At 38.2% G+C, this 15,897-nt stretch overlaps 1 protein-coding gene across 1 annotated transcript; it reads left to right on the top strand.

Annotated features, from left to right (window-relative positions):
• Positions 1 to 324: 324 nt before the first annotated feature.
• On the top strand, positions 325 to 642 carry LOC125851795 (uncharacterized). Its single transcript, XM_049531563.1, has one exon. It carries the CDS (start codon positions 325 to 327, stop codon positions 640 to 642), a length of 318 nt encoding a protein of 105 aa, XP_049387520.1.
• Positions 643 to 15,897: the final 15,255 nt, after the last annotated feature.

Raw genomic sequence — 15,897 nt, 5'->3', positions numbered from 1 at the left:
AGAGAAAGTTACTTTATGTATGGTTTGACCTACCCACAACAAATTATCCCATTATGAGCAATAATGTTTATCCATTTTGTTAAGATTCAATAATTGGTTGATCGATTCCCCAAGCTTTATTCTAATATTTGATTGCTTCTGGGATCGAACCCAACTCGCGTAGTTGGGTTATTATACTGACGAACGATCATTGGTATTTAGTATTGGATGAAATGCCTTGATACGTTAATCACACAACGGAAAGATTGAGCTGACAAGTTAGATGATGTTTTGTGGGCATACAGGACTGCTTACAAGACACCAATAGGTACTTCTCCCTATTGAATGGCATTTGGGAAAGCATATCACCTTCCAGCAGAATTGGAGCATCAAGCATACTGGGCTATAAAGAAGTTGAATCTAGATCCTGAATTAGCAGGTAAGAAACAAATAACACAATTGCATGAACAAGAGGAATTCAGGCTCCATGCGTATGTAAATGCCAAGTTGTATAAAGAGAAGACCAAAAAGTGTCATGACAAGCATATTGGATCAAGAACCTTTGAGCCTAGCCATTTGGTTTTACTATTCAATTCAAGACTGGAGTTGTTCCTTGGAAAACTTTTGGCTAAGTGGAGTGGGTCATTTGAGGTGGTGAGATGACTCAACATGGAGCTGTGGAGCTAAGAAATAAGGACAAGAGCTCCACATTTATTGTAAATGGGTAGAGAGTGAAGCATTACTTTGGGAATGACATAGATCATGAGAAAGAAACTCTTAATTTGAATAATCAGTGACTCGTGGCTGGGTCGTGTTGTGACATTAAATAAGGCGCTACAGGGGAGGCAACCCATGTCCACATGTAGAAGATAAGATTTTTTTTCTTGTTTATGTAATTTCAATTCGTAGGAATTAGACAAAAAATTGATATAGAAAGAAAATACAAAAAATAATGAGTCGTGCCACGACCAAAACTAAGGAGCTGGATGGGAGGCAACACATCGAGTTCATATTAATGGGTATTGCTCTTATATTGTCTAGGGAACAAGAATTTGTACCCATAGTGCGTCACGGAGAAAGGGTAGAATTTCGCCTCGCTAGGAATTAATATTCCAGGGCGAGGCAGAACACTCCGTAACGTGCACGCGTCGCGGAGTAGGCCAGGATTTTTGGATTCAATGAGAATTAATTTTTCGTCAAAATAAGGAAGCTCTGTATTGGAGTCGCGTCGCGGAGAGTCATCCAAAATTTTATTTTGCTGGGAATTATTTTTTTTTGCAAAACAAAAGACTTCGTAATGGAGCCGCGTCATGGACCAAGTAAGGATATTTCGATTTTCATTTAAAAAAGTGGGGTTTCACCCATTTTTTTAAGAAAATCCGACCCGACCCCTGTTTTAATCCTAATTCTACACCCAAATTAATCATTATTCTCCCAAAAAGAATTTCCTCATTACGCATGATTTCCCCTCCCCTTGTTCCCTTACGATTTTTCAACTTCAAATCTGTAACGCGGAGGTAGTTGCCCATCCATCTCCCAATTCCTTTCGTCTTCAAAATGAAAGGTAATCATGTCAAGTACTTAGTGACCCGGTAAAGAGGTGGCAACTTCAAACCAAAGGAAGTGAGTTCAGAGTAGGGGGAATGTACCTCCCGCACCAGCAGTACCATAGGGGAAAACTCAGAGATTTGGATTTCGAGCAATAGCCAAAGAGGGCAAAGTTTGGTGGAATAAACACAGTTAGGCATGCTATTTCTCTTATGTGTGCATCAAAAGGGATAGTGTTGCAAAAGAGTTTCCCCGAATCATAAGGTGCATTCAAGAACTTCATATGGAGTTCATCTTTGATGAGTCCACTGAGTGCAACTTGCACGTGGTCAGAGAGTTCTATGCTAACTCAGCGACAGAGTTCAGATCTCACTTTGTGAAGGTGAATGGAATTGATGTGACTCTCACTCCCGCATTTCTAAATGACATAGTGGGCACTGCAGCTGATACTGACCTGTTGGTACTAAGGGGGTTTAACATTCTACCACCCTATCAAGCCATCCGACACACACTTTGTGTACCTCAGTCGATGGTTAAGTGGACCAAGCACAGCGCTAAGAGGTTCCACCAATCTCTTCATTATGTGCAGATAAGCAGAGAAGCTCGGGTCAGGTTGAAAATAGTTATGAATTGCTTGATACCCAGACTGAACTACACAGACATCACACGTGATAAAGGGTATTTGTTTTACACCTTGATGACCAACACTGAGTTGAACATCGGTGTTGTGTTCAAATCTGCCATGAGGAAGGTCTGGGTTCTTAAAGAGCACAATTATGCTTTTAGAGATATCATTTATTAGTTTTGTCATTCTGTGGGTTTACCAGGGGAGAGTTTGGATTACACGACACTTCTTCTCTAGTGCCAGTGGATGTGACGAAGTCAAAGGGGCCTAACAATGAGTTCAGCCCACCACTCACCACTTTGGAGCGACATCGTCGCGATGAGTTGATTATGGCCAGTATGTATGGGTTGGAGATGTTGCGCCACCAGAATAAATGTCTGGAGTCAACTGAAGAATAATTGGGGCAGGTTGAAAGAAGGTACCTATCGAATGTGCATGCCAATGCGTTGCTAGGCATCAGTTCTGAGTTCCATGAGCTTGTGGATAATGATGTGCCAACAGACGAGGACAGAATGCGTACTGGTTCTGATGTTGACTCTAATTCTGACACGGAGGAGGTCACCCTATACAGGCTGGTGATGAGGCCGAAGGCGGAGAAGCCATAGAGGATTGATCAAGGAGTGATTCACCTTACTTATTGCTTTATATACACTGAGAGGTCAGTTAGTAGGTTGTAAGTGGTTCCAAATATTTCCATGTTTCTTTATATACACTCCATGTACCCAGTTTACCCAATTATAGTTGAAAGTATATTCTTACCATATCTTAATATGTTGAGCTCAAAGATGAGTAAGCATTTGTAAAGTTTAAATGTTTTCACTCCTTTATTTCTTTACGTTCAATTTATTATATATTGATATCTATTGCAATCCTTTCATTCAATTATTTCTCTTAGGTTATATTACATACTCGTACATTCAATGTGTTGATGTTATTCGACCTACATCTTTTTATGATGCAGATACAGGTTTTTAGGGTCATCAAATAGGCATTTTGTTAGATCAATTGCACTTCGAGTTAGCTTTGGTTAGCCTCCTTGCATTCTGGTAGACTCCACTTCTATCTTTTAGTTAAATGTTTTGAGGTGTCTTGGGTCTTGTCACGACATCAATCTAGAAAAATAGCGGCATCATTGATAATTAGCTTTGAGTATATTTTTAGTATTCCTTTGTTAAATTATATTTCAACTAATATTATTTTCAAAGTATTTTGAGATAGTTGAGTACTTTGAGATTAAAAGGTTTAATTCTTTTGTAAAGGTTAATTCTACTTGAGTTACCCTTCTGCTAAGTAGTCAGCCAGACCAAGTGTTCTCTTAAGTATTAGCAATGGTTCTTGAGTGTCGGCCACGTCTAGGGTGCAGGCTTGGGGTTGACAAACTTGGTATCAGAGCACAAAGTTCAAGAGTCCTAGGGTGTCTATGAAACTATGTCTAGTACAGTCCTAGGGTGTCTATGAAACTATTTCTAGTACAGTCCTTCTTATCGGTAACACGCCACATATATAATAAGGAAGTTATGACATTTAGGAACATGTCACTTTCTTCTTACTCATGTTCGTGTGATAGAGTTCAATTCTATTTGAGTTGTGTTGTGTTTGAGAATGATTTCTTGCGGCGTTTCTTTCCTCGAGACCTTAGGGAAGCTAAGGTGTGAGAGTTCTTGAATCTGAAATAGAAAGCTATAAGTGTGCAGGAGTACACGCTCAAGTTCACCCAGTTATACTTCTATTCTAGCAGAAAGAGTCTATTAGGATTGCTGACAACTTTATCCATATATCCAAGAAAGGCAGTCCCTGCCCTTTCTATTCTTCAAGAACAACACCTTGTTTCCTTAAGCTTGGGAGGATTAGAGATATGAAAAACATGAAGAAATAGCTTAAAACCAGTCCTCACATGTTTTAGAGTATATGGGAAAAGAAATCCCAAACTTCTATTATAAAACCAATAAGTGTGGGCGACTTTCTCCAAAGTGCATATGTCATAGAATGTACATAACTTTTTACTCCAAAGTCATATTAACAAGAGGTTTGTTTTTCTTGAAACCATACTCTAATACCTTTTATTTAATAGGTTGTAGGTCCTCCAAATCTTTATATATTAGGAGATATTCTCTTTCAAAGTCGGTTGATAAATGAGATCATTTGTAGTATTCCTCCACAATGAATCTTTTCTTTAATGATCTCTTTGGCCTAAACTTTTTGTTTAACCCTTCAAATGACTTACTATAAGGGTTACATGGTATGCTTAACCATTTTCAATGATATATTCCCTGAGTATCACTCCTAAACATTGGTTTTTATGAGTAACGAATGTATTTTAAGTTACGGGGCATCGCAGAACCGTAAGCGCTAACTTTCCCATGTTCCATCAAAATACAACTGAGACCAATCCGTGAAACATCACAATAAATCACAAAACCATCTAATCCTTCCAGTAATGTCAAAATAGGGGCTGAAGTGAGTCTATTCTTGAACTCTTGGAAACTCTTCTCGCAAGCTAGAGCCCACATAAATTTCACCTTCTTTTCAGTCAATGTCGTCAAAGGCGAAGAAATAAATGAAAATCCTTCCACAAACTTTCTATAGTAACCGGCCAACCTAAAAACTCTTTATATCTTAAGCGGACAAAGGTCTAGGCCAATTCTTAACCTCCTTGGTATTCTTAGGATCAACTTGAATACCTCTAGCGGAGACAATATGGCCAAGAAAAGGTACAGACGTCAACAAAAATTCACACTTGCTAAACTTAGCATACAATTCATGATCCTTGAGAATTTGCTACAAAATTGTCATTCTCAACATGGTCATTCTCACTCCGAGAGTAAATGAAAATATCATCAATAAACACAATGACAAACATGTCAAGATATTGCTTAAAGATGTTATTCATCAAATCCATGAACACCAACGGGGCATTAATCAAACCAAACAACATTACAAAAAATTCTTAATGACCATACAAAGTTTGCAAAGCCGTATTTGAAATATTGTCTTCATTCACCCTAAATTTGAGATAGGTCGACTGAAGATGAATCTTAGAGAAGTAACTCGCTTATTGGAGTTGATCAAACAAATCATGTATATGTGACACCCCTCTTATTTGAACGATGGGATTAACTTGTACTTTTAGAATACGACTAAGACTTCTCAACACATAAGAAAGGATATTTTATTATTTATTTTTTAATTGTAAAAAGTTTTAATGTGAAGTGTTAAAGTCAAGAGAGTTGCTAAATAAAAGTCGGCGAAGGTTATTGTAAATTTTGTTAAGGAATTTCTCTGAAATTTTGATCAAATGTTTCTACAATTTTCTCCTAGAATATAAAGAGTTAGAATTCCCATGACATATCAAATCGAATTAATAAAAGTCTAGTTTCCAACACATTAAACCATTTGTCCATAGGACATTAGAGTAGATATTTATGCACATTTCCGTGAGACTGCACAAGCAGGCAACTCTAAGCGGCCCCCCTAACTCTAAGTTGTTGGTCTTTTACTTCATCATTTTCCCCCTAAAACTGAAGCAAACCTAGAAAAAATGATGAGACCTTCTTCCAATACTCCTTGGATGCTTGGATTCTCAACCAAGATGTTTAACGAAAGCTGCTCTACGTTACGAGCTCATCGTTATGGTATAACTTTCTTGCCGATTTAGGCTTCATTTGTTGTTGCTGCAAACAGGCAAAATTTTCATAGTATTATTTCATACGTTTTGGTTCATTTAATCTTATTTTCACTACCCTCCTTTGTAATTCCATATCCTAGTATCATTTTTATAGATTTTTGAGCTTTGTAGTAGTGTTTTTGATATTCTGGTTGTAGGCAGCCCTTTTGTCTTGCTTAATTGACTATTATTATGGTTTAGTGATGCTGATAAAGTGTTGGAGGTAATTAGGGGGTTGGTTTGATTCTTATTAGAGTCACATGTTATGGTTGTTGGATTTAACGACATGAAATACACCTAGTTATGTTGCTTTGGGAGCGTGTCGCTCCGTTGAGATATTGCTGGAATTCCTTTGATGAAGCTAGTTGTTGATTGTTGTTATTTGCCTCAATTTGTGGGTTTGACTTGGCTAGTCACTAGTGTGGAAATAGTGTCTTATTGATTGGTCATGTCTCGTTCTTGCAGCCTCACTGATTTCCACATTGTTGCATTACGTTTGTTGGGCAAGCTTCATAGAGACACTTTTTGGGCTTTTGTTGGAAGGTATGTTAAGTCCATTATTTCTCTTATGGCATGATCCTTTTTTTCCTAAGCTTATTATGGTCGGTGTGTTATCATTAATTGACTTGTAACCCTGTCATGTTGAGTTGGCTACGACTATATGATATAATGTCTATCGGCAACACTCTACTCTTTACTTAATATTGTCACGACCCAGGGATACCCCCTAGATGTAACATGGCGTATAGAACCCTGAAGGACTCCATACAAGCCATTTAGCTCTCATAACATAAGAAATAGAACAATTAGAGTAACACAATAGTCCAAGTCCAAAACATTTCATAAATGAAAAGCGAAAGTTTAAAACATTTGTTTCATCATAGACATCTAATACAATAGAATGAAATTAGGCCTAGCCCATACATCAAGTTCAAAAGAGAAATACATGAAAGAAACTAAAACAATGAAATCCGTCCTCAAAGCACGATGACTCACCAAGCTCGGAAATCAACCAAGTCAAACTCTAGCCACGAAATTGAGGACCCTGAATATTGGACCCTACATTTGGGAAAAATGTAGGCAAGAGTATGCTATGGTATAAAACAATATAACAAGTATGAGAGCCTTGCATAAAACATTCAAAACATGCTAATAGGGACATTTCATTTCATGACATGCAATTCACCAAGCTAAAACATGATATAAGAGAGTTAGAAAACATAGTCATAAAACCATGGTCAATCCAAGCTAACATCATCTTTAAAACCTTTCTTGAAGTAACCTTAGTTCATTATTAATGTGGGGGATTAGCCTTAACCGACATAGAGACCATGTGAGCTATAGCATGATCCCCTGGTGTCTCCCACACCGAAAAGGGTTGTCCTACTTGCCAAGGTAAGGACCATAAACTCTAGCTTAAGTGGATCCACTAGCTAATCAACCTATGGGGGCACATAGCTAAGGGATAAGGAGACTGCTACTAGAAACTCGGCCTCTACTAACGGGAGAGCTTCCATATCATGAGATTGCTTCTAGAAACCCAGCCTCTACTAATGGGATAGCTTCCATCTCAATGTCAATATCCTCTCGGTTCTAAGCATAAATCCCATGGAAAAATATTTTCTCATTTATTTTCATTATCCATGGAAAGGCATGTCATCTTGCCAATCCAAATTAAGTTCATTAGGATAACTCTTAATCTTTGATTCAATAATGTTAGAAAGCCTTTGGACCTAAAAATACTTTATATGTGAGAAAACCTTTCACATCTTGCTCTTTTGTGTACATGATAAAAATCCTTTCAATAACACATCATGATCATCATCATTGGTACTTTACTCTCAAAGCACCCTTAAAATATTTGCATAGATTTCATAAGAAAATGCATAAGTCCATAGTTTACCTCTTGAGGTTCAAAACCCACTTTCAATCATCAATGCTTAGAAAACATAGGTTAGCTATTGATTTTACAATAAATTCATATAAAACTAGTAATACATGCTTAATTTCAAAAAAAAACTCTTCCTTTAAGATAAAATCCCACATCATATGATTCATAACTTGAAAACATGGGGATTACATGGGTTCATAGGGGAAAACATCATAAAACCATAATATTTTATCAATTCATGCATAGAAGATTATAATTCAATCATTTAAATCAATAATGAAAAGAACCCATGACAATTGAAGAAAACCCTAACTCAATTGGGGAATTCTACCTTTTGAAATAGAGGAATTTACGAACTCCATGGACGGGAGGAATCCATGAATGAAAACTATCCTACCTTGATTCCAAATACTATCCTTCAATGGAGAAATTGAGACCTCAGCCTGAAACCCTAGGTGAATCCTTCTTCTTCTTCTTCAAGTTCTAGAGAGAGAATTATTTGAGAGGAGATTTGGTTTTGTTTTGTGAATTTGGAGAATGAAGTGAATGGGTTAATTTGGGGGTTCAAAATACTTATATAGGGGTCTTAGTGAAGGGTAGAAAGACGTAGTATAGGAGTTAATTAATTAGGAAATCACCCAACTGCCCCTAAATATTAACTGTCAGTTGCCACTGACCTTCCACCTATGGACCCAGTCGACGGACCGTGGTGTGACCCACGGCCCATCCTACTGGACCGTCGAAGGTGGTCACTGTCACACCTCGAGGCTACCTCTTTGACGTAACATGGAACCTAGTATCACTAGTGACCCAAAAATAACACAGTGTCTAGCATATATCAAGCATACTAAGAATAACTAAATAAAAGATATACTATGTGGAAGCTAAAACAATGGGTAATTGAAAATGTGGAATAACCAACTATTCTAAATGTATTGAATCATACTAATAGTTTAATAACAACTAGAAGATAAACTTAACAAGTCAACCTGATTCTACTACCATGTCTGAAAAGCCTCTAATTGAGTTGAGTTGTTGGGACATGAACCCAGCTAACTCTAAGAAAACTGAAAACTAAATAAAAAGACAAAATGAAAAGCGTGTCTATTGTCCTCAAATTATGAGGACTCACCACTGAAGCTGTTGAATGCGGACTGAGAATCGATCTAAGTGTGATCTGGATGTTGAGTACCTCAACATACATCATGAAAGGATGTAGCGCAAACTCTGTGTCAGTACTTGGAATGCACTGATCATGCAGAATATAGATACTAAGTTGAACAAATGTATATAAGCTAAACAGGCATAACTGAACAAGAATGTAAATACTGAAACATACTGGAAAGCTAAGTTGAATGCAATGACCAAGTACAAATCGTGAAAATAACAAACTGAAGTGGATGCTAAAGTATATATTGAAAACATGGTAAAATAAACTAAGAGTCTGACTGTGGATGCTACTATTAACCAATATAAACCACGTGAACTAAAAATGGAGTCTAATGTATATACCCCATTAAGAGGACCCAATATACCTTGCTAGGGGTATAAAGGCATGATCATTAAATCTGATGCCCAAAAGAGGGGACTTATATTCCTACGAAGGCACGTAGTTTTGGGACTATAAGTGTACGTTGAATCCTAGTCCAACTCGGTGCTAAGTCTACTCCAAATTGATTATGTATATGACACAATTATAACTGAAATATTGTATAGCTCAAAATACTGAGATGCAATCTGAGAATGCAACTTTTATGTAATGATAATGTAACATTAGAAATCTGGAGCATGATTATCTTTTTAACTGACCTAGAAAGTATAATTCATGAACTAAAAGAAGTCATACAACTAGGGTTCTGAGTTTCATGCAAGGAACTAAGCAAACATTTCAAGAAACAAGCTAATTCGATTTAGGATACTACAACAGCTATAAATCACAACAAAAATCCAAGGTTTTAGAAACCCTAGTCAAAACAAGATATGGAGAATCAAGGATCAGACTAAATTATAGGGACCTAGTGGATGAAAGGAACCCACTATTGAAATTCCACATACCTGGTGATGAAATCTACGGAGACATCCTTTGATTTCGAGCTGAAACTTGAAGAAACCATGTTGCGTGTTCTTGGGAAACTGGCGTCTCTTTCTTCTCATTTTTGCTATAAGTTTGGATGATTTTTGGTGAGTAAAGGTTCTGGCTAAGTTTGACTAAGTTATTAGGCATAGACTGAGTAAAATGAAGTAGTTTATGCATTAAACGATGCAGTTTAAGGGCCCCAACGCATAGGTAAAAGACCTAAATGACCCTAACTTAAAAGCTGACGAAGTCCATCCATTGAGGGACCTACGGACCATCGTTTGGACTACCAACCATCGTCCGTGGTCGTGGTTCGGAGTATGCCCGATAGGGATTCCCTAAAACAAGCATAAATTTTTACTCTGAGTTGGGATTTTGACAAACTCAATGAAGTTGGAAAGAGAATTCAATTATCTTTAATTTGATGGGTCATGGGCCACTTAACTCATTATGTGCTAAAAGATATGACCGTTTGAAGTTGACCCAACAGTCATTTCCCTCCAATTGGCTGCTGACCCTCACCTATGGTCTGTCGGTCCAACCACAAACCATCCTGGTCGACCATGGGTAGGATCATATACCATCAAAATTTGGTGCCTAACGACGCACCCCCACCTACGGACCATGTGTCAGACCACGGACCGTCGGTTGCTTCTGTGGTTCTGGCACCCGGCCTGGAAAGCTGCATTTTTTTCTATCTTCACAAAATCCAAGATGTTACAATATCTCCCCCTAGGGAACATTCGTCCTCGAATAAAGTATAAACAAGTTGAGTATGGAAAGAAGTTGCTGCAATCCCTATCACTAAGTATTAGAAATTGATATGTAACTTAATTGAGTTCAAAGAACATGCAAAAGTGCTGAAATGCAAGAACAACTGAAGGAACAATATACTGAGACTGAATTTATGCAAGAGTAAACTAAGAGATTCGAGAGGAACTATTACTTGAAGCTGAAATGGAATCAGAAGGAAAGAGGTGAGGATATTTGGCCATCATGGCTGCTTCTGCTTCCCAAGTAGCTCCCTCTACAGACTGACTCCTCCACAAAACCTTCACTAAAGCGACTTCTTTATTTATAAACCTACAAATCGGATGGTCAAGAATTTCAACTGGAACCCCTTCATAAGTAAGACTATCATTCACAACCACACTCTCTAATGGAACTATCGATGTCGGATAACCCACACACTTCTCCAACAAGGATATGTGAAGGACTGGATGAACCGCTGCTAGTTCTGCTGCCACTCTAACTCATAAGCCACATTACAAACCCTTTTAAGTAAGATTCTGTAAGGACCTACATAACTCAGACTAAGCTTCCATTCTTGCCAAATCTCATCACCCCCTTCATAGGTGACACCTTCAGAAAAAACCCAATCATCGATTTCAAACTCTAAGTCCCTTCTCCGAACATCTACATAGGACTTCTGACAACTCTGAGCTGTCTTAAGTCTATCTCTGATGAGCTGAACTTTTTCCATAGCTTCATGAACGGAATCTGGCCCAATCAAGGTTGCTTCACCTACTTCAAACCAACTGACTGGATATCTACATCTACGCACATATAATGCCTCATAAGGTGCCATCTGAACACTAGAATGAAAGCTATTATTATAGGCGAACTCTATGAGAGGTAGGTGATGATTATCGTGACCAACGACACTAACCTACAATAAGAGTGTCTACGATCGTCGATAATATAGTAACCCAACCAAGGGTTGGGGTCGTGTCCCAAGGGAGTAGTTTTGAGAATTAGTAGAAAAATAAAATTTAGTTCAAACTAGTCGTAGCTAAAGACATTAACGATTAAATACATTGTAAATTAAAAAGGGTGACACAAAGGTGTCAAATATCAAATGGGGTTTTTTGTCATAAGTAGTAAAAAAAACAACAAATATAATAAGAAGATCAAGTATTGGAACAAGTTCTTGGGGTGTGACCGCAATACAAGTTGAGATAAATCGTTGGGTACATGTTTTCAATAGGAAATTTGCAAGATAATAGTGACTAGGCTAAGCTTTAGATGGAAATAAGTTCCATGTCGGGCAACTTACCCCGTTTCAAATGCGTTCCTCTCGAACACCCATTTGCCGCATAAAGGCCAGCCTACGCCTTACCATACTCACTCTATCGAGCTGAGTGTTAGGATATGGGACTAGGGCTCACCCTCTCAGGCTGAACCTCATGTCGACCCACTCCTTAGGCCATCAGTGTAGCGATCTTGGTTTCGCGACCTCCCTCTCCTGCAAGCCGAAAACACATAGGTGGTTTTCTATTTGCAACTAAAAACCCATTAAATTAAACCACAACCACTAGGTGAAATTACCATTAAAATACATCTATCCTATCAGCAAGCAAGACCCAACAATAATATCAACATATATTTGCTAAATCACACCCCAAGAATGGGGTTTTTAGCCACACATCAAGAAATAACAAAATACACCTAAAATGATACTAAAATCAAATGGGTATAAGGAATTAAAACTTGATTTAAGCAAAGGAAGAAGAATAGAGAAGACCCACTTCCAACTTGGGGAAGATGAAATCCCTCTTTCTCAAGTTTCCCAAAAACCCTCTCCAAACTTGAGAGAAAATATCCCAAAAAGTACTATTCTATTCTGGAAATTAATAACAAGTTTAGTATTAATAGACTTTAGAAAATAGTACTGGCGGAACTTTCGACGAGGTTAGTCGGAATCACCGATTAACTCGGTGATTTGCCCTTTGGTGTAGTTCGTCGCCATCTTGCACTAGCCTTCAGCCTCGTCATGCTCTGTGTCATTGAGTGACCTAGTACTGCTTCGTGGAATTATTCGGTGAAACGTCAATTGCTCCTTTCATCGCCTTTTTGATCCTGCTCATTTAAGGCTTCGCGTACTGGAACAAAGGGCGGAGTGCGTCCCTTCGGCGAATCACCAAGCGTGCTTGGCAAGGCGCAGGCTTCAACTTCTTCGTTCTTTTCAGCCTTTTTGTTCCTTTTTGCGCCTAAGTGTCCATGCTTTCACTAAAACTTCAAATACCTGAAACTTACGAGTTTTCATTAGATATTGAGACAAAATAAGCATTTGAGGACACTATTCCTATCAAAATAAAGCCCTAAATGAGTCCAATTTGTGGACTCATCAACACCCCCAACTTAAACTTTTGCTTATCCTCAAGCAAACTCAAGTTCAGGCATTCAACAAGGTGTCTCAAATAGTGCTACACAAGACTAAATCATGAATGCACACAATCAGACTCAAATTTACCTATGCAAGGATCAATTGTGTACTCAAAGATTCAAGTTGTGACACACCATTACCAAAGATTCTCATGCTCGCAATACTTGCTACTTATGCAATCAAGCTCAACAGGAAGTATCTAAGTACCCTCACATCAAGAATGATTCCATATTCACACACAAAGGTTAATCAATTCAAGATCAGGAACCAGATGGAACGCTCACACTCAAAAAAGAGGAACGTAATGCATCTTTTTACCCATAGGTTTGCCCTTATTATCCAATCGACTTTCGATTCGGATTACTCAAGATCAAAAAGGTCTTTCTAAGGCTTGTAATGGGATGAGTGTAAAGGTATGGTCATTTAGGCTCAGTGACTTTTTCCTCATGAGATGTGGTATTCTCAAGGCATTCCCTTCTTTTCCTTTATCAATTCTTTTTCTAGTGCTTCTAAGTCATCTTTTCATTCACCTCCATGGATTGCTTGGAAACCCGATTTCCTTGGTACTTTATTCCATAATTTTTTTATTTTTTTCGAAGGGTTTCCATTGTTCTGCAACACCAGTGGTTAAGGGAGACGTTTCTTGCACTTCTTGACTTCCCCTTTTCCTTTTTACCACACCCCCAACTTAGACTTTTGGCCTAAGTTGGCTATTCGCTAAACCACAAATCAAGAGGATTATAGGTAGTGGGTCAAGTAAGGTCTAGGGTTCATCAAGATTCTTTCAAAGAAAGGTATGGCTTAAAGGGTGTTCAAAAGAGTTGCACATGCTCACGGGTAGACCATAAAAGAGGTATATGTCAAATTTGGCTCACACTCTTTAAAGTTGCCTAAGATCATTTCAAGAGCACACCTTTCTAAATCAATCAGAATAACACAGAAAATTCTAGGTTTATTCATGCAAGGTTCAAGGAAAGTTAATTACACAAGGCATCGACACTTAAGTCAAACAAGGCCACACACTTTCGCTAGCGTGCAACGGTCATTACAAGTGAATCAATTCGATAAATGGCTAATCACAACGAGATGCAAAGAATTTACATATTATCTATGCAACTTCATTTGGCCTCATCGTAGCCGTACATTCATGTTCGTTTGATTGAGAGCACAATTCAAGTTCTCGGTATTGATCGACACCGGGACTCAAAATTTTTGCAAAAGAACAGCCATATCAACTCAGAAGGGGTGGCAAAAATGTGCGAAAAAATTCAAAATTTTTTGGAAGGGTCAAAATCATTTTGCAAATGAAAATAAACGAAGCCACAAGCTCAAACAATCACAAAGCATTTTTTAAAAACATAAATAAAAATAGACAACCCAAATGTACACCAAAACACAAGTATCCGAAACAAGCAAACCAAAGTGGGCCTCACTCCACCACAAATAAGATTGTTTGTCCTCAAATGAAAATAATATAGAATCCAAAAGGCAAAGTAAAGAAAGATAGAGAGGGGGTGAAGAAAGGTCACGTCTATGTAGTCTCTCTCTGTCGGGGTCTCAGTTGCCGATGGAATAGTTTGTATATGGGCATCAGTACCCAGAGTAATCTCAGACTGAATAGCAGTGCCAGATCCGCTAGGAGCTACTGTGGACGTCTCAGCCGGCAATGTCTGGGTCACCAGCTGCACAACCGTCTCTATAAGATCTGGCAAGTCTCTGAATATGCCTTCATCTCTGCTCTCCCGTTTCTCCTCAGCATCCATTGATATCAACTCCTCATCGGTCTCTGCATCCGACTCTGCATGTGATGCGCCATCCTTTTGCACATCTCCGGTGGTCTCAACAGCATCCTTATCATCTTCCCTCTCTATTAGTCAAGTGAAGTCAGTAGACTTAAGGTAGTCTACGTCCTTAATAGCCAATTACGAATATGTTCAAGTCAATCATAGGTAAAAACATTTACGAATAAAAGAATGGCTCAAGTTTGGGGTGACACAAGTGTCAAATACCATGGGGGGTTTTGATTGTAATTATCAACTACAACAACAAATAACACGAAAATAACAAATATAGAGACGAGTTCTTGGGATGTGATTGGATTATGCGCTAAGGTAGACAAATGGGTAATTGTAATTAATAGTAAATAGTTGTAAATCACAGAATAAGCTAGACTTCAGTGGGGATAAACTTTCTCTCGAACAATTTACCCCGAATCAAATTGGTTTCTCTCGAACACCAATAAGCAGCAATTAAGAATAACCTTCGCTTTAGTCCATTCCATGACAACCCAATACCCACAGACCATCAAATCAGTAATCTTGGCTTTAAAGCCTCTCTCGAGCTAGCCAAAAACATAAAGGTAGAGTTGCATTTGCAACTACAACCCTTTAGATTAAGCCACAATTACTGAATGAAATCATTTTTAAACAACATTTAAACTATCAATTAGCAATACCCAGCAGCTAAATCAACCCATACTCACATAATCACACGCCAAGAATTGGGGTTTTAGCTAGACATCATAAAAAGATAAAAATTATTACCAAATTGTGTTTCCATCAACTGGTAAGATTAATTTCGTATTTACAAAGGTCTAAGATGAAGAATCTTCAACACCCACTTCCAATCTCTCAGAAATGGAAATCTTCAAAGCTAAGGAAATATTATCTCAATACTTAGTTCTCCACTCCAAATTCTAATAACTCAAATTCTATAATGAAAACTCTGATATTCGACTACTCTAAGAATTTAAAATTTTATTTATAGTCGCCAAAAATGTGTTGCAAAGGACCATTCAGCACAATAAATCGGGATCGCCATCCACTCGGCGATCCTCCCTTTGGTCAATTCCATCGCCTTTCTGCTTTGGCCTTCAGTATCTTCAAGTTCTGTAACTTTGGGCGATATAGCACTGTATCGCGGAACCGTTCGGCGACTCACCAACTTC

The sequence above is a fragment of the Solanum stenotomum genome, chromosome 1 (genome assembly GCF_019186545.1).
Source record: "Solanum stenotomum isolate F172 chromosome 1, ASM1918654v1, whole genome shotgun sequence".
Classification (NCBI taxonomy): Eukaryota; Viridiplantae; Streptophyta; class Magnoliopsida; order Solanales; family Solanaceae; genus Solanum; species Solanum stenotomum.
The sequence above is the reverse complement of the archived record's forward strand: the minus strand, read 5'-3'. Positions and strand labels throughout refer to the sequence as shown.

Coding starts and splice junctions, on each gene's coding strand:
- LOC125851795 (XM_049531563.1), top strand. CDS start 325: ATGGCATTTGGGAAAGCATATCACCTTCCAGCAGAATTGGAGCATCAA.